At 40.6% G+C, this 18593-nt stretch overlaps 1 protein-coding gene across 4 annotated transcripts in view; it reads left to right on the forward strand.

Annotated features, from left to right (window-relative positions):
- Positions 1 to 18593, forward strand: part of LOC126375450 (homeodomain-interacting protein kinase 2) — a 117201-nt gene extending 98608 nt beyond the window's left edge. For 3 of the 4 annotated variants that reach the window (XM_050022373.1, XM_050022372.1, XM_050022375.1), the window contains exons 7-22: positions 2375 to 2593; positions 3395 to 3549; positions 4113 to 4289; positions 4972 to 5227; positions 5584 to 5847; positions 6157 to 6276; positions 6724 to 6935; positions 7644 to 7709; positions 9463 to 9573; positions 10265 to 10428; positions 11506 to 11639; positions 11926 to 12174; positions 12510 to 12587; positions 12855 to 13015; positions 14172 to 14264; positions 15043 to 18593. In XM_050022373.1, coding sequence (XP_049878330.1) covers positions 2375 to 2593; positions 3395 to 3549; positions 4113 to 4289; positions 4972 to 5227; positions 5584 to 5847; positions 6157 to 6276; positions 6724 to 6935; positions 7644 to 7709; positions 9463 to 9573; positions 10265 to 10428; positions 11506 to 11639; positions 11926 to 12174; positions 12510 to 12587; positions 12855 to 13015; positions 14172 to 14264; positions 15043 to 15235 — 2652 coding nt within the window. In that variant the 3' untranslated portion in view covers positions 15236 to 18593. The remainder of the gene's footprint in view (positions 1 to 2374; positions 2594 to 3394; positions 3550 to 4112; positions 4290 to 4971; positions 5228 to 5583; positions 5848 to 6156; positions 6277 to 6723; positions 6936 to 7643; positions 7710 to 9462; positions 9574 to 10264; positions 10429 to 11505; positions 11640 to 11925; positions 12175 to 12509; positions 12588 to 12854; positions 13016 to 14171; positions 14265 to 15042) is intronic. The other variant, XM_050022374.1, reaches the window with a different exon arrangement.

The following is an 18593-nucleotide window of genomic DNA, read 5'->3' on the forward strand; positions in this document are numbered from 1 at the left end:
TACTCGGATTTTCAAACCTCTATACAGGGTGTTAGTGACATCGTAACGAATACTGAGGGGGTGAATCAGACTCAGGATTCTGAGTTATATCAAGTGGAATTTTCCGTCACAAAATTCATGTTTGTATTTTAATTATTTTCAATTCTGTACTTTTCCGATGGAAAATTCTATTTGATTAACTTAGAATCATGGTCTGAATCATCCCTCAAAGTTTTCATTACGATGTAATTATAACTCTGTTCGAAGGCAAGATTATCAAACATAACAGCTGTTCAATAATGTTATAATGACTTGAACATTACAAGCTAAGAATAATACAAAGACCTTGACATTTCTTTCACCATCAATCAACTGACATTTATTCGACTATTAAAATAACAAGAATAGAGATGCTCCAACGCAATCATGTAAACTACGACGATTCGCGACCTTATTGTTATTTTATTATCGCGACGTCGCATTGCGATTCAAAAATATTCCCGTGAAATATCTTGTTAAACAAAGAACGGGCGAACAAAGGAAAATATCATGAGAAAAAGTTGGAAGCTGTCGGTGCGCTGATTACCGTCCATTTATTAGCGAAATTTCTTCCTGTCTCCCCGTAGCGCGATTTCTAGGAAGCTTCTCCGTTGCGCGATCCATTATAGCGGTTGGCGCGGGGCCAGTTATCAAAGTGTTTATGTTTGCCGACGGGAGTGGTGTCCCGTCTCACCCGTCCCCCGTCCGACTCTATATAAGACACCCCGGATACCGTTCCATTTGCACGCGCGACCTCGATTCAGGTGGGACGATCTCCAGGATTATCCTTCCTCGGATCATTCGGGTCAAAGTTTGATAGTCCAACAAATATAATTTAACTTGCCTCGGCTTCGGGATTTAGTTCCGACAAGGATGTTTACACAAAGGAGTCCAGTATTATGGGATTTTTGTTGATTTTTGCAATATCATGTACCCACTTTAGAACCCTGTCGCACTATCTTAGTTGCCATGTAACGAGACTTACGGTTTAATTTGTCAAAAAAGTTAATGTGACATGGTTTCAAAGTCTTTACTTATTAGTACCTATGCTACTATGACCGTACCTATTTGAAAATCTGGTAGGTGTTGATGTTAAAACCATGATTAAAACTGACGCAGGCGGCCATAATAGATATTTTTGGGCCAGTGATAAAGTGCTGGAAATAACACCGGCAAAGTCCTCCAGCTTAAAAAAAAACTGTAGGTCGTCATTATGTAACAATAGCCCTATGTAAAAAAAGAAAAGTTGATAAGGCTTTGCTTTTGGCTATATAAAGTCTAATAATGACTGTTCTGTTTTTGTGTCGATAAAATAGCTAAGATAATACTATTCTTTCGCATACATATTCGCTGCTAGTTTTTCTGTGCCACGGACGTAACACATGTTCGATTTGCCTGCACGTGCAACGCATTTGCAACGCTGCACTAACGTTCAACTTAACATCATTCCACATCGAGCGAAAAATTTAATATTCTTCATTTAGTAACTGTAAGGAAAATACGGTGAAATATGTAGTACTGGTAAACTTACTGCAATGATACATTTTCCATTTTCCTCAATTATGAAACCAATTTGGGGTCTACTTGATTTGGCGTACTTAAATTGATGAAAGAAATGTCAAGTACACTTGACTACTGAAGATGAGCTGCGGGTAAATTAAAACGGATTGAGACGAAACGAAAATATATTAAAAACTGAACCGAGATTCACAATCCTTTTTAATTAAAAAATAAAGTTGTATTCAAGGAACCTTTTTGCCCTTTTGAAAGACGCGAATCCTCTGTCGTGTGGATTAAGAGATTGATGAGCGATCTGGCTGATCCTGGTGTGGTTATTTATGTTGTATGAGCGTCGAAAAGCACCTGATAAAACCTACGAATGTTTATTAAGAAAGCATTACTTACGTTATCGGCCACATTGGGGCGACGAATATCAGGAATGGGTGCAGGTACTTCATACCCCGATACCGGACTTGCCCCAATGAGTTATCAATTTATCTTAAGTGCAATTTTCACTAACACAATTGGGTCGACCATTATAGACGGCGATATGGCTCACCACCTACCACATCGGTCTAACAAAGCGTGGTGAGGTGTGGGTACTTAGCTCAACTTGCGATGGATATACCTCTGACTACCCCAATAGGAATATAGTCGTGAGCTTATGTTATGTGTGTAGGTAGTCTTATTGACGACTCTGCTCACCCGATTCGCCAAAGTATTGAACTGAAAATAATTAAAAAAAGATACAAAAATGTTCATGAATTTTCTGGCAGGAATTTCCACTCAGAATCGTGGTCTGATTCATCCCCCTCAGTATTCCTGTATGTGTATAATATTGTTGTTTCTGTTGCAGGTGTCGATCCTGTCGCGCCTCTCCCAGGAGTCGGCGGACGAGTTCAACTTCGTGCGCGCGTACGAGTGCTTCCAGCATCGGTCGCACACGTGTCTCGTGTTCGAGATGCTCGAGCAGAACCTGTACGACTTCCTCAAGCAGAACAAGTTCTCGCCGCTGCCGCTCAAGTACATCCGCCCCATCCTGCAGCAGGTCCTCACCGCGCTGCTTAAACTCAAGGTACTAATTACAGTTCCACCGTACCCGATCCGACCGACTGTTGGCAACCGTTCTGAAGATATACTTCGGTATTTGGAGATAAAAAGTTCCCGTTTTATGAAAAAAAAAAATAAAATAGATTTGACATAATATGCTTTCTTGAACAATCTTGTTCAGAATTATTGGCTCATATGCAGTGACAGGGATAGATAGTGCCATTTGGGACATTAGTCTTAACATGGATATATCTCTCAAATCTAGAATCTCGAATACAATATTCGAATTTTTATTAAACATTTATTTTTGTGAATTATTTTAGTAATTTGTATATTACGTATTTTTATTATTATTTATTTTTGTCTGAACTATTTGTCTGGATCGACAAAATTTTCACATTTATAATATTAGTACGACTGTACCTATGATCTCTCAAACAGTTTACTTTTATTTAAAAGAAGACAATACTATAATGTAACGTAATCTCGCAATCTCAAAAACCTCGTGGTCACATCCATATGAACCACAACATCCAGGGTTATTGACCCTATCCCGAGCACTGCTCTACCTATGCGCTACTTATCCCGAGCATTGCTCATAAGTCCTTGAAAATATTGAGACAGAATGACACCCTGTATAACGTTACAGGGACAAGATGATAATTGGTTAAATGTCATTAATTCCTAGAGTGAGAACAAGCGGCGCAGTTCTCAGCCGTAACAGAATTCGATGTGATTTAAAATATATTCATTCTACTTCTGTCATGGGAGTACTTAGTGGGTTGCGAAAATAAATGGTTCTGATAAAAAAATTATGTAATTTCAGCAACTGGGCCTGATCCACGCGGACCTGAAGCCGGAGAACATAATGCTGGTGGAGCCGGCGCGGCAGCCCTACCGCGTCAAGGTGATCGACTTCGGCAGCGCGTCCCATGTCAGCAAGGCCGTCTGCAACACTTACCTGCAGAGTCGCTACTACCGGTCAGTTGATCAGGGGGTCTAAAAAGACCACATAGAAGCAATTCATCTAAAAAAAGCCATATTGCTTTTTGACATTTGTTGGTATTGCGCACTCACTTTTATACGCGCAAATGTCTAATTGAATCATTGCTTTTTAGATGGATTGCTTCAATGTTGCCTTCCTCAGATCACATCTACTCGTATTTCACTTTAACTTCAAATATATGTCAAATACAAGGTAGGATGAGAGATTTGAGCCTCAGGAAGGAGTAAGTTTCTAGATCCAAGGTTTGCTAGCCACGTCTGCTTCTCAAACTCCGACACTAAAGGGGTATATCGGAGACATAGAAATCTATCGTCAAATTATGTCTCACAAGAGGAAGCGGTCCTAAAAATCAAAACTAGCAACAGATAGGGACTTGGATTTCGTTCCTTTTAGTGTAATTTGCTACGCATAATATGGCCATCTCATTCGGCTTTCTGTCGGTTTATTTAGGATAGGTGTAACTTCATTGTTACTTAACTATTATGCTTATATTACCTTTCTTAGATAATTAATAACAGTGACTTTTGTATCATTTCAGAGCGCCGGAAATAATACTCGGCCTGGCGTTCTGCGAAGCGATCGACATGTGGTCACTTGGCTGCGTGGTGGCCGAGCTGTTCCTCGGCTGGCCGCTGTACCCAGGCTCCTCGGAGTACGATCAGATCCGGTACATCTCGCAGACGCAGGGGCTGCCTACTGAGCATATGCTTAACAGGTATACTATCTTTTTTATTATCATCTTCTTCATTCGTGAGGTCAGTGTTCTACCTAACAACTCTTGGTTACTATTGAGCCGCCAAAAGCCCCTGACGTGACTGCACAATGATGCAATGATTATATCCTTAGATTTAATTACCATCACTTCTTCGAGACTGTAGAATATTGAGTGTCTTAATGCATTGAGCTCACGATGCAGAGGTCCTGGGTTCGAATCACGGTGGGGACATATTACAAAAAACACTTTGTGATTCCTAGTTTGGTTAGGACATTACAGGCTGATCTCCTGATTGTCCGTAAGTAAGACGATCCGTGCTTCGGAAGGCACGTTAAGCCGTTGGTCCCGGTTACTACTTACTAATGAAAGTACGGTCACGAGCATTAATATGTATACACTTTGGTACCATGTCACATTAACTTCTTTGACAAATTGAACTGTAAGTCTCACTAAATGTTAAATATGTTAGTACGACGGAGTCCTAAAGCTCATGACTGTACGTAGTCGTTACATGAGTCATATCAGGGGCCTTTGGCGGCTCAATAGTAACCCTGACACCAGGGTTGAGGTTGGTAATCCACCTCACAACCCACACGATAAGAGAAGAACAATTTTCGATTAGCAGTGTGACAATCACACACATCTACTGGTCACCTACAAATACCGACCTTGCACATTCCAGCGCTTCAAAAACTGCTAAGTTCTTCTACCGCGACGTGGACAGCACATACCCGTTCTGGCGGCTGAAGACTCCCGAGGAACACGAGCTCGAGACTGGCATCAAGAGCAAGGAGGCGAGGAAGTACATCTTCAACTGTCTCGACGACATCGGACAGGTCAACGTGCCTACTGATTTAGAGGGTGGACAGTTGTTAGCAGAGAAGGCAGATCGACGGGAGTTCATCGATCTGTTGAAGCGGATGCTTACTATGGATCAGGTCGGTTGGGTTTTGTCTTTTAACGGTTATGATTGTTTCAGTGTTCAAATGATGATTTTGAAATCCATTTTCTATTGTTAAAGAAATTAGACTAAATGTGACTGAAGAAGATAAATTATATTAATTAGTAAATTTAAAAAAAAACTATAATAAAATAATCCTTATAAAATTTATGCTATTTCATGAAACACGCTAATTATATATATATATATTATAATTAGCGTGTTTCATGAAAGACTCAACATTAATAATATTACGGACAGAACGTCTACGGGCGATGTCTCGATTCCAAATGAAAGGTCAATGACCCGTGATCGGTGTCCATGAAAGTGTTAATAAAACCTTACCTATTACAGGAGAGACGAATAACCCCGGGCGAAGCACTGAACCACGCGTTCGTAACACTAGCGCACCTGGTAGACTATGCGCACTGCAACAACGTGAAGGCGTCGGTGCAGATGATGGAGGTGTGCCGGCGCTCGGGCGCGGGCGTGGGCGGCGTGGGTGGCGTGGGCGCCGAGTACGTGGGCGGCGTGGTCGCGCCCGCGCCGCCGCAGGCGCACCACCTGGCGCTCACCATCAACCAGCAGCGGCTCAGGGCCGCGCCCTACGATAACTTGGTGAGTGTGTTACGGAGAGGATGCTGATTAGAGTTTGGAAACTCTCACCACTTTCGAAGATTCTATATAAATAGGATACGAAATATAAATAGACATAAATTTCGATACGAATAAAGATTTAATAATCATTATAAGTATGTTAAGAGGGAGTTCTATGCTTATAATGTTCTGTATTTTAAAGTTGTATATTATGATATTGAATTATGATATCATAATTATGTAATTCGGCGACCCCTAGATGTGTACCCTGGGTCCCTCGATATCGAAGACGAATGTGGCGTGTAGTGAGCACGTGTGTCATGGTTCCAGTACCAGCTGTACCAGGGCGGGCGCGTGGCGGTGGGCGGGGCGCGGCAGTACGCCACCCGCGCCGCGGAGCCCTTCCCGCACCAGTTCGTGTCCTCCATACTCTGCCAGCCCGCTTATCAGGTTACTATCTTGACCTCTACTTTTTAATACTATAAGTTCATATCTGTTTTAGAAAGGCAATCCAAGGGCCGTAAATATCACACAAAATGATGGACTGTTTCGGCAAAACATGATAAATTATCCATGTTAGAATCAGGAGTGGCTGCGAGTTGACTTATTGGAGGCTTTTGACTCTAATTTGCAACATAATATACCAATATGTTGTATTAACTTTGAAACATCGTGTGCTAATAGTTTGTAATTTTTTTAATAAAGCTAATGTTTTTTTTTTACTTTTTGTAGTGTCATTTTCTAATAAGTAATAAAAGTTTATTATTTTAAATTGCGACAAATATATATTCACTTCTTTGTTTCCAACTTCCCGTTACGCGAAGACGGCTTCTTGTCCTGGTCATCCCTTCTCACATTCTTATAACAAATCAATATTCATGAAAACATGAACTGCAGGTGCAGCAGCTGGCGGCGGCGGCAGCAGCCGCGGCGGCCGCGCACCACCAGCACGGTGGTGTGGGTGGCGTGGGTGCCGTGGGCGGCGTGGGCGACGTGGGCGCCGTGGGCGAGTGGCGCGCGCCGCTCATCGTGGAGCCCGCGCCACTTCCCGACCCACCCGTGTGGGACTTCCACCCTCACCACGCGCACCACCACCACAACCACAAAAGGTATGCAATATTCCATAATACTTATAATAATTTGCTTGCCCGTTTTCACGTATGAAAAATACAGGTTTTTTTTTAATTCGAATAAAACCTAAAATATTGACGCTACATCGTTGGTGCCATAGTAATAAATGTTCAGACGGATAAGGATGTATACCATTATTGATACTTGGCCAGCACTTTACATTTTCATCAAAAATGTATGAAAATGCAGTCTTTTTAATTCGAATAAAACCTAAAATATTGACGCTACATCGTTGGTGCCATAGTAATAAATGATCAGACGGATAAGATCTAACGGAATATAGCAAAAATATTTTTTGCCGGCACTTTGACTTCTGGGCCGAAATCCGATGATATACTTTTCAAATACAACAGTAGAACTCCCGTTAGTAATTTTTTCATTGTTTAGTACAAATGATGACCCTTACGTATGTGACCTAGCAACGACCTCGAAATTTAGTACGATTTCGTTAAAAAAAGTTAATTTCTAGTTTTCGTATAATGTTTTGACTTCTATATCGTCTGTGAACGCACGCGGAACTTGAAGACTATAATTTGACACGTTGCGCCAAAATTCAAATTGACGTTGAGAGAATTATGTATAATTAATAATTGAATGAAATAAAAATATAGACTTTTCAATTCGTATAAGGTTTGATAGCCACCAAATAGAAATATGTTATGGTACAACGAGTGCGTTGTCGACAGGTCCACCAAGCAGCAGACCAGTGCGGCGCCGCACTATCCGCCGCACCATCAAACACATCAATACAGGTGCATACATAACATTACACTCACCGAGGCTAGCTATAACTTACTTCTATACAACACGATTAACCTCCCACTTCTCGGTAATGTCCAAAGATTTCAAAAATCCAATACTAATCAATTCAAAGAATAGGGTAGTTTCTAACTAGTCATATCAGTTACTTTTTACTAAACGTCAAAACACGAAATTACTATGGAATTTGTATGAAAGCAACCTCTTACGTCAAAAACGTGACAAAATGTTGCCTTTATTATATTTTCTTTATAAATAAGTTAAATAGAAAAAAAAAACGGTTTTTATCACCTTTTGATCTGTTTTTATTTAGTAATAAGAATTTCATTATTTATCTTTGACCTAGGAAACTACCCAATTGTCATTTCCCAAGAACGCCTTTATCCCGGAACATACGATGGTGTGTTAATCTTATTGAGTTTCCATAATTCACCGTCCATTCACCTACCGAACCATAACAGACGAATGGCTTAATTTCCTAAAGCGTTAAAAACGAAAATAAAACAGTTTGTTCGTTTTGTAACCATTTCTTATGGGGTTGCGTAAGGTAAAAGGTGGGTGTTCCGTCATCTTAATACTTTGGGAACCTCTATCAATAACAATAGTCTTATGTAACTAACACTTGTAAAATTTCATGCACTTTTAAGCGACTTTTTGTAAAACACATGTGGATATGGTTTATCAACTGTATAACGCGACGATATAATATTTTAGGCATTCGTTTTTGAAACCCTCTTATAATGACCATCTATAGCATAGAATAAGAATATAATATATTTATTTAAATTTTATTTCATTTATATATTGTCATAATATTTTATATTAGTTACAAGACCAATGGATACTGATATTTACAATAATAATAGACTTTTTATTTCAGACCGAGAACCATATAATTTATTTATCTATACCATTAGTGGAACTTAGACAATACAAAATTAAAAAAAAATACAGTATTTAAAAAGTTCAGCCCATTGATATTTTCAAAATGAATTATATATTTATTTATGTAAGTATTTATTGCATGTATGTAGATGAAACATAGGTACTGTAAATAATGTATTTACCTGTGTATTTAATACAAGTTCTTAATAAATATTTATTCTATTCACATCAGTTTTCTCCTCGTTGAATGTGTAACTATGAATTTTCTTATTATTTTGGAATGCAGATGCAGAGGCCATTATGAGTAGTAAATATTTTTTAGATGTGTTATTTCGAATCCTATTAAGCAATCAAGTCCAAAAATATCTAAAATTTGTCACACTTACACACATATGATTTTTATGTCGATTTTCCTCCACAAATATACATCTTACATTTGTAAACACTTTATATAGCTGTCATATTCTCATTATAGTCGCCTTATAGTGAACGTCACATAAGCGCCTTTTTGATAAATCACATTCTAATGTGATTTTCTTCAACAAAACCACAGTTTCTTTTAATTAGTTTCAATCCAGGTAATAATTAAGACCATAAATGTATAAATTCAAACAAAAATATCTTTATTCAAATGGTAACATATTTTGTTGTCGATATTCATATCCGTCTAAAACTACTACACCTGCATAGCCGAGGAAAATTAGCTGCATTTATCTGGATTGAAACTGCCTCGTCGATTGCGAGGTTTTGTCAACAAAAATCACATGCGAACTTCACTATAAGGCGACGTTATAGACGTTTAGTCAAGTGTTGATCACCCCAACAATCCAGATTACGAGGAATGCGTGTAATTCTTTGCAGCCTGTCCGGCAGTGGTGGTAAGAAGGAGCCGACGCAGCTGTCGCCCGTCAAGAAGCGAGTCAAGGAGGGCACGCCGCCATCCAGGCACCGACACCACCATCACGACCACACGTACGCCATTTTGTTATTATATCCCAGCCATGGCATAAGAAAACCAGGTATGATCGATCCTATGAAAAGACGCCATTGCTAGCGTCTGATAACGTAAATGTTACCACTGTTACCATTAAATTGGTATTACATTTCAAAAGTAAGTGAATGACTGATTATTATTACTTCAAAATTGCATTGCTAAGTAAATTAAAAACATGGTCGTGGGTCATGGTATTTTTTAATAAATGGCAACCCAGGGCATGGAAGCTGTCACTTTTGAGCATACCTGGTTTTCTTATTCCATGAACCTAGCCATTATATCCAAAAATAAAATTAAAAAAGCATCTTGAAAGAAGATGATCTTGTAATTTTTCACATAAATGACTCGGTCAAATATTGTAAAATGTTAATCTAGAAATAGAAGCCAGTCTAAGATGAATTCAATCATATTTTTTAACTGATTTACTAATTTTACATACTTAAGCTTACGACACACTACTTAAGCTTAAGCTTACGGATATAGATCCCAATTGGGGTTCAGAGGTTACATCATTGATTAATGGTGGTGTTAGTGAAAATTGTATTGGTGCAAGTCCAGTACCGGAGTTCAAACGGGCGCTTGCCATTTGAAAAGCAAGCCGATGTACCACAGGACGACAGTGATTGTAGACGCTTAGAATGATAGCTAAAATGCTAATGTCCTCTCCAGGAATACCCGTAATGGTGGTGGCAACCCCCTGTGGGAGGGCGGCGGCGCGGCGCACACCATCACCATCCGCGACACGCCGTCCCCCGCCGTGTCCGTCATCACCATCTCCGACTCCGACGACGACGACGGCCCGCGCCGCGACCACCACCACCAGCAGAACAGAGGTGACACACATTCATTTTATTCATTTACATTTCGTCCCTTAGCTTACAACACCGCTTAAGTCATTTTTACCAACTTTACAGGAGACGAAATAAAATTTCTTATTTAAAATATCTGTAGATTTTTTTATTGCTACTTAATACATACTCTAGTTAGCGGTTAATAAATAATTATTTATACTTATTTTGACGATTTACTTTATTTTAACCTTTATTTTCTTCATCCAATGGCATTAATATGTAAAAACCGCCAATTTTCGACTTGAGCGGTGTTGTAAGCTAAGGGACGATTTCCCGACATTACAGTTCAGAAGCGCCAATGCGCCGTGAAACTTTCATAATAATATAATTAAACATACAAAACTTAAGTACACACATACACCTGCCGTACACGCTATCACCAGCCACCACTGATACAAGTGGTCTGGGGTTATTTCACGTGTAGGCCTTTTAGGTGGGGTAAAGCCGTCATCTGACAAAATCATCGTGCACATAAGATTCAAAAGTATTAACTGAATTTTCAACATTTGTTTTTAAAAGTCTTATTCAAGATCTGCCTCGAATAGCATTCACCACTAAAAATCGACCTGTTTTTTGTACATTTTATCGATGGTTAGATTGTTTTTACCGTGTGGGTTGTGAGGTCGATTATCAATCTCAGCAACCATAAAGATATAATTCGCGCGGTTGCTGTGCCTTACTGAGTAGCTAAATGTTCCTGACATGGCTCATGTAACGACTAAGTACATCCCTCAGTAAGAAGTAACTGGGACCAACGGGTTAACGTGCCTTGCAAAGGACTCATCATCTTACTTTCGTACAATTGGGTCATCAGTCTTTCTTTTAGGTTTGACATATTGTAAGTGTGTCTCGGATGGCATTAACTATTTGAACGGGTAGACTCTCATCCGGTACAAAAATTCGAGAAAACCTAAGCAATATCCTGAACAAACTAGGGATCACAAAGCCACCCACCATGTTTCAATACCATGAATCATGGTGGGTGGCTATTTGTTCCACCATGTAGTACGTAAGCCGTTTTGGTAGTTCCGGCAAGTAATGTATGTTGTGTACCGGCAGCAGGCGCGAGCGGCGAGTGCGCGGCGCCCCCCGCGGCCCCCGCGGCCCCTGCGGCCGGCGTCATCTGCAGCGCGCGCAGCCCGCGGGACGAGCGGCACGTCAAGCGCGAGCACTGCCACCACCACCACGCGCCGGTCAGTACGCACGCGCACACACACACGCACATACACCTCTCCTCGTATGTACCTACCTAGTACCTCGTCAAAAGCAAAAAAGGTTACTATTTAAGATTCAAATAGGCACTGATTCTCGTGGAGATACGAGTTCTATCTCTTGTACGCGAAGACCGGTGAAGAACGCCACTATTTTTGAGCCATGAAAGTTTTGGCAGTCTGAATCGCCACCGTGTTGCTATTTTTTATAATTAAGGAAATTAATTGATATGATTGATTTTAAAATAAGATAATAATCCGTGAACAGCAACAAGCGCAGCCGCAACAGCCCCCCAGCCACTCGAGCAGCCAGCGCGCGTGCCCCGGCGCGGTGACGTCACAGGCGATGACGTCACAGGCGGCCACGTCGCAGGCGGTGACGTCACAGGCGGTGGCGGCGCCGGCGCCGGCGCAGGCCACGCCGCAGAGCCAGAAGAAGCGCATCCTGGCGCTCGCGCAGCAGGACGCGCAGGCCAAGCAGGAGCCGCAGCCGCAAGAACACGCCCACCATCACTATGTATGTCTACTACATAATATAAGCTCACGGCTATATCCCAATTGATGTAGTCAGAGGTACAGCCATTGCAACATGAACTACCCACACCTCACTGAGCTTTCTGTTAGATAAACCTCTTGAGATAAACCGTGATAATGATTGATTGATGAATTTTCATCTGTACCTTCAAAAACGGTAACAGTTTTGGCTACCTCACTATGAGGTATTAATTTTTTATAAAGTACAACTTCGTCGTAACTACCATGAAAAATTTCGTATAGTAATTGCACTCATTTTCATTACAAAAGCGGCAGACATTAGAGCTTTCATTTCTGACAAGTGTTTATCCTTTACAGAACGGGACGACATTACGCCAGACGAACGATTACCAGTGCAATCAATATGTGCCGGCGCAACACAACAAGAGAGATAGCGTAAGTATATTCAATTAGTTTTATTTTAATATTAACATTATTAAAAACTTTTGTGCGTACGTCGAATGATTGGTAATAGTACTACGAATTACGAGTATAACATATTAGTGCGTTCGATACTTTACCTTGGCAATCGAATAACCATAACGAACTTCCTGGAAGTGCCCAAAATCATATATTTGTTCCAGGATAGCACACATTACATATAAAAAGTTTATTTTTATATGCAATTAGGACCTTGACTAACGAACGATTTATTGTTTGCAGAGCGGCGGTTGTCGGGAGTACGGCGTGGGCGGCGTGGCGGCCGTGAGCGGCGTGGGCGTGGGCGGCGTGGGCGTGGGCGCGGTGGGCGGCGTGGGCGCGCCGCCGCAGGCGCACAAGCACGCGCCGCACGCCTGGCACCACCATCCGCACCCGCACTACAAGTATGACACCTCTGCTTAGTGCCTAGTGTAGTCCCGGCGAGACCGCTTTCCTACTCTTCTTAGATAGATAGATTCTTCTTCTATCGTATGGGTTGTGAGGTGGAATACCAACTTCACCAACCCTGGTCTCAGGGTTACTATTGAGCCGTTAAATGCCCCTGACATGGCTCATGTAACGACTACTTACTTACATCAGTAAGTAGTAATCTTCGTCCTTATCTAACTTCCTCCATTTTGCGCAGTCTTCGACTTCCTCAAGGAAGCCGACACGTTAATCCACATTGTCATTCTTTCTAGAATAACATCTGGTACTCTGAGAAACCGCTCTTTCAGAAACCTAAATTATCTGCTAGAACTTCAATGTCCCACTCGTATGAGCGTATTCTTTCATCACATCAGCGATATACGTAATATGCCATCGAAGGGCTTCACTGTTTACCAGAAATTAAAGTCGTAACACCGAATGTTCTTTTAAAATCCAAACCCTATTATGTTTAGAAATCTCAGATTTATGAAGTTAAGTGAACATTTTTTTGCTCTAAAAAAAATTAACGAGGAAAGAAATAAGGGTATATTTCTATTACGCAGTAGAATTCATGTCGAAAGTATAATAGGCTAGTTTCCAACTAGTCAAATCAGTTACTTTTTACTAAACGTCAAAACTCGAATTTACTATCGAATTTGTATGAAAAAGAACACTGTGACGTCATGGAAAAACGTGATAATATGTCGGATTTATGTTTAGTAATTATGAAATTCGGCATAATTTATCATGAACCGCCTCTTCTCCTCGGTCTTGTGGTTAGAGCGTTAGGCTCACGATCTGGAGGTCCGGGTTCGATTCCCGATGGGGACATTGTCGAAATCACTTTGTGAGACTGTCCTTTGTTTGGTAAGGACTTTTCAAGCTTGAATCACCTGATTGTCCGAAAAAGTAAGATGATTCCGTGCTTCGGAGGGCACGTTAAGCCGTTGGTCCCGGCTATTAGCCGTAAGAACACCTCCGCCAACCCGCATTGGAGCAGCGTGGTGGAGTATGCTCCATACCCGCTCCGGTTGATTGAGGGAAGGCCTGTGCCCAGTAGTGGGACGTATATAGGCTGTTTATGTTATCTTGAACCTAGTACACAAGCCAATTGTTGTTGATGTATTGCAGGGCGGGCAGCGGCGGCGTGCTGTCCCCGGGCGGGGGCGTATCCCCCGGGTACCTGCCGCCGCCACTATACGTGCCCACATACCACTACCATACGTGAGTACCTATGTTATAATAGGGTGGACAGATAGAAACTAAACGTCAACTTAAAACTACTTTTCATACTAGACTAGGTTGTCATCTCTCCTTCCGAGAAACTGTGAAAGGCATACCTACAATACAAGGAATAAAAATAAAATTGTTGTTCAAAATTCTAGATTAAGTAAATTAAATTCATCTTTTTTGGGGTTATGTATACGTTTTTAGAATAAAATACCAGATAATATTTTAAATTTGTCAGAGAATAAATTTAAAGCTCACGTGAAGCTTACTTTATGTAAAAAAGCCTATTATAAGATTAATGATTACCTAAATGATAAAAAATGTCTGGTATTGAATGTGTTCCTCTAGTTATTAAATAACTTGTAATGTACCCTCATTGATTTAAAAGATGTGTTACTGTTGCAGTTTCTTGTCATTTCTTCTCCTCAGCCATAACACCTTGCGAAATGACATAAATTCAAAAATGTTACATTGACCTTCAACAAGTTTATCCATGATAATTACGTTGAATAAATGATTCTGATTCTGAAAATGATTCTGATTCTGATTCTGTTGATTGGGGATACAACCTTTACATACCTAACATAACAGGCGAACAAGTTCTATGAACACTTCTGAGTCACATATGTGCTTCTGACGTTTAGATAGAGATTAGAGTTATAAGATGCCGCTCGACGTTCGACCAATCGCGGGTCCTTCCGTAACCTGTCGACGTGTTTAGGATGTCCAGTAGATAATAATTGAGTAATGTGCGTTGTTGTGGCGGTTCCAGCGGCGGCGTGGGCGGCGTGTCGTCGGGCGCGTGCCCGCCGCCGGCGCACCACGCGTCGGGCGCGCGGCTGCCGGCCGTGGGCGTGGCCGGCGTGGCGGGCGTGGCCGGCGTGGGCGTGCCCGGCTACCTGCAGCCCTACTCGCCCACGTACCTCGTGCCGCCGCACCACCAGCAGCTGTGGTACACCGACTGAGCCCGCCGCCTCGCCTGTGCCGGCTGCTACTGACGCCACACCTGGCGCGGCTGACGTAGCGCGGGCCCGCCCGGTGCGCTGCTGGCGAGGAGTGACGACCCGCGATCTCTGTACACTGATATCACGACGTCGATGCCTCTAAAAATAATCGTGTCTCGAGGCTAATCGACATTGAAATTCTTAATTCGAATGCTACGTCGAAATTTTCCGTAGGAAAGCGTGGTAATGCACCATAGTTTGGTCGTCAACACTGTCGCCTGGTTGCACGTGGTAAGAGGGAGCAGGCTAAGCTCCGACCCTCTGCGGCCTTACGGCGCCGCCGCCGCTTAAGGGCGCCAGAGACTCAAGGAACCCCGATATCGACTCTCACACTACAATTTTTAAATCAAAACTATGACTAGTGTGTATCAATGTGTATTTACAGTTCCTTATCCCGGCCTCGAGCCGTCTATATACTTATAGTTGATCTACTTGTACAAACGGCCGTTTTCGTTTGATTTCATAAGTTAATTAATTAAATTGTCAATCGTACCCGACCTACTGTTAGTAGTCGCTTAGTATGTGAATCGATGTATACTTAATAGTATCAGATGTGTTTAATCGTTTATTTTGTAAGTTCAGTAATTTATTTGAGCCTCGCGGTGTAGCCGCAGCGCTCTTTACTGTATCATAGGTTATCGCATTCATTTTGTGAACATATTTTTACTGCGACCGAGCAGATTATATTATATAACGCGTGGTGACAAAAGTTTATTCGTTTACTTGTATAATATGGATTGTAAATTTCGTTTTAATTTTTTTATTATGATTTATGCTGCAAAAGCGAAGCGAGTAGGTTGCATTTACTAATATTTTATCTTAGACTTAGTGTTTGTACCAAATGTTTATTATGGGAATGTAATCGTAGCTCACACGAGATGTGCAGTGGACACTGTCCACTGCTGTGTACACTGTACAGTACAGTACGCGTACAGTACAGTACAGTGGGTGTACACCGGGAGAGTTGTTTGGTAGTGCTTTAGTTATTATGTGACGGTGATTTTGTCAATTACAGTTTGATTGTATCGTGGACGTAGCTTGCTTTATATGAGATTTATTAATACGTTTTATGTTACGTTCCATATCACGTAGCGTAGTGCGGCTCGCCGCTGTTTGGTTACAAACAAACAAACATTTATGCTGTGTTTACTACTATATTCATGTTAATGGGAGTTTTATATTGTAGATATATTATGTGTGTAGGGCGCGGTGACGGACTAGTAGATGTAGATTCAAGTATAATAAACGAAATAAAAAATCTAAGAATTTTATAAACATTTAGTACACACTAATAGTTAACGAGTGTAATATGCATGTATATTCACTATTAGATAGAACAAAAATTGTTAACTAATTGTTCTTTATGATTAAAACAAATTAATGCAATTATTTTACGGCTGCAACCGATTTAGTTTACGTGCGTAGGTCGCCCGCGCGCCCTCTGTTTAAGTATTAATATAAGTCATATCGTACAAGTTTGGTAGTCATTATAACATATAGTATTGTGTTGCACGACGCATGCGCGGCGGCGCTGCGGCGAGGGCGCGGCGGTTGCTTATTAATTATTGTATAATTAGATGTTTAAGAGTTTATCATTTGTATTCAACTATCACTTGTAATCACGGATACTTGTAACCTTCATACATTCTTACTATGCAATCCGAGTTGATTTCGTATGCGAAACTATTTTATATGACAAGACTATGTAATGTTAATTTTACTATAATGTAGTACATTAGTTTGCTGCCTGACAATAATCTAATATTTAGTTGTGTTACGGTTGTAGTTATGAAAAGCATTATATTTTTAGTTATAATTATTTCAATCACTTACTGAGCATTGTATGAGATACGCCAACATTTATATTAGACATTACGTTTATTATTTCCTTTTCATTGACAAATAGAATACTTACTGATGTCAGTAGTTACGTTACTAATGACGTAATTCGATAACGACATTTTATGATTGGAAAGATATCAATGACTGGATCTAAACTTTCATTTTTTTCACTTTCTTTTGTTGCTATTAAAGTTTTTCTCCATGTTGGCCTACTTTATGCAATGCTCATGAACTCGCGGCCGGACACGCCTCATTACCAACATTGTTCATACTTATAATCCTATACCACTAAAGTAATAAAATCATATAAAACTTCAGTTAGAAAATTTATCGCAGTATTGCAGAAAAGAGTAGGAAATTATCTTTTAAAATTAGAACTGTCTTGAACAGACTTTAACGTAATCATACATACCAGTGCAAATCGTAATCATTTAGTTTTCTCCTCTTTTCGGACTGCATGAATTTTCTTTTATTGTCAAGTGATAGGCAAGCGATATTTGATGTTTATATGCAAGTGAGCTCAGTACAGGAGGCACGTCCGGCCGCGGGCCGCCGCGAGACTCGTGCGAGGCTTAGTCAATGATCTCTCCCCGCGCACCGCACTCTTCGCCTCAACAAGATTCGACCTAGTAATTATTATTTATAAGATATTTTTTTCACAATTCTGGGGTTTATTTTTAAATGTATTAACAGATGGAATGTTAACATATTTTCTAAATATATTTTTCCTTAGATATTTAAAAAGCTTCCGCTTGAATTTAGCTGGAGGATTGCCTTATTATAGATAAAATGTATATCATGGTATGGGGCACGCACGCAGCCGACACGTCGGCGCGACTCTGTGATCTTACTCAATATTTAGACGAATCTTGTAAATTTTGGGTTGTTGCAATAAAATTTTACTTGTGTATAAAATTGCATTTTGCGAAGCAGCTGGATGAAATCATGCCCCATGTATGTGTATATTTAGTTAAACGATGGTTTCACCGCGGCGCGTGCCCACGCGACCACGCCGACTCTACCGCGAGACGTTCATTGACAATAATTTATTACGATTGAATGTACAAATACTCCAGATGTATGCATCTGCTTACGAATCAGTCAACCTGCCCCGGCCGCGGCCGATCTGTTCGCTTCCACTGTGATTGTATCGTACTATTATGTTATTCATATGATTGTGTCGGTGAAACTATTATCGTAGATTACGTTTGATTTTAATGATTTGATGTAATATTTAACTATAAGTACCTGCCGGTACGAGCTGAGAGCTAACTCTACAATAATGGGTATTTTACGTTTTAATTTAGCGTATTAGGGGCTTGTGTAACACAAGTTGATATGATTAACATGTTTTAAATTGGATATGTGGGTAATCAGGGATGAAGCACTGATGTTGCTTAAGTTTTTCTTCAATAATAATAATCAAATAGTTATTATTAGAGAGCAAATTGTAAATAAACATTCAGATATCCCTTTT

This window comes from Pectinophora gossypiella, chromosome 19 (genome assembly GCF_024362695.1).
Source record: "Pectinophora gossypiella chromosome 19, ilPecGoss1.1, whole genome shotgun sequence".
Taxonomy (NCBI): Eukaryota; Metazoa; Arthropoda; class Insecta; order Lepidoptera; family Gelechiidae; genus Pectinophora; species Pectinophora gossypiella.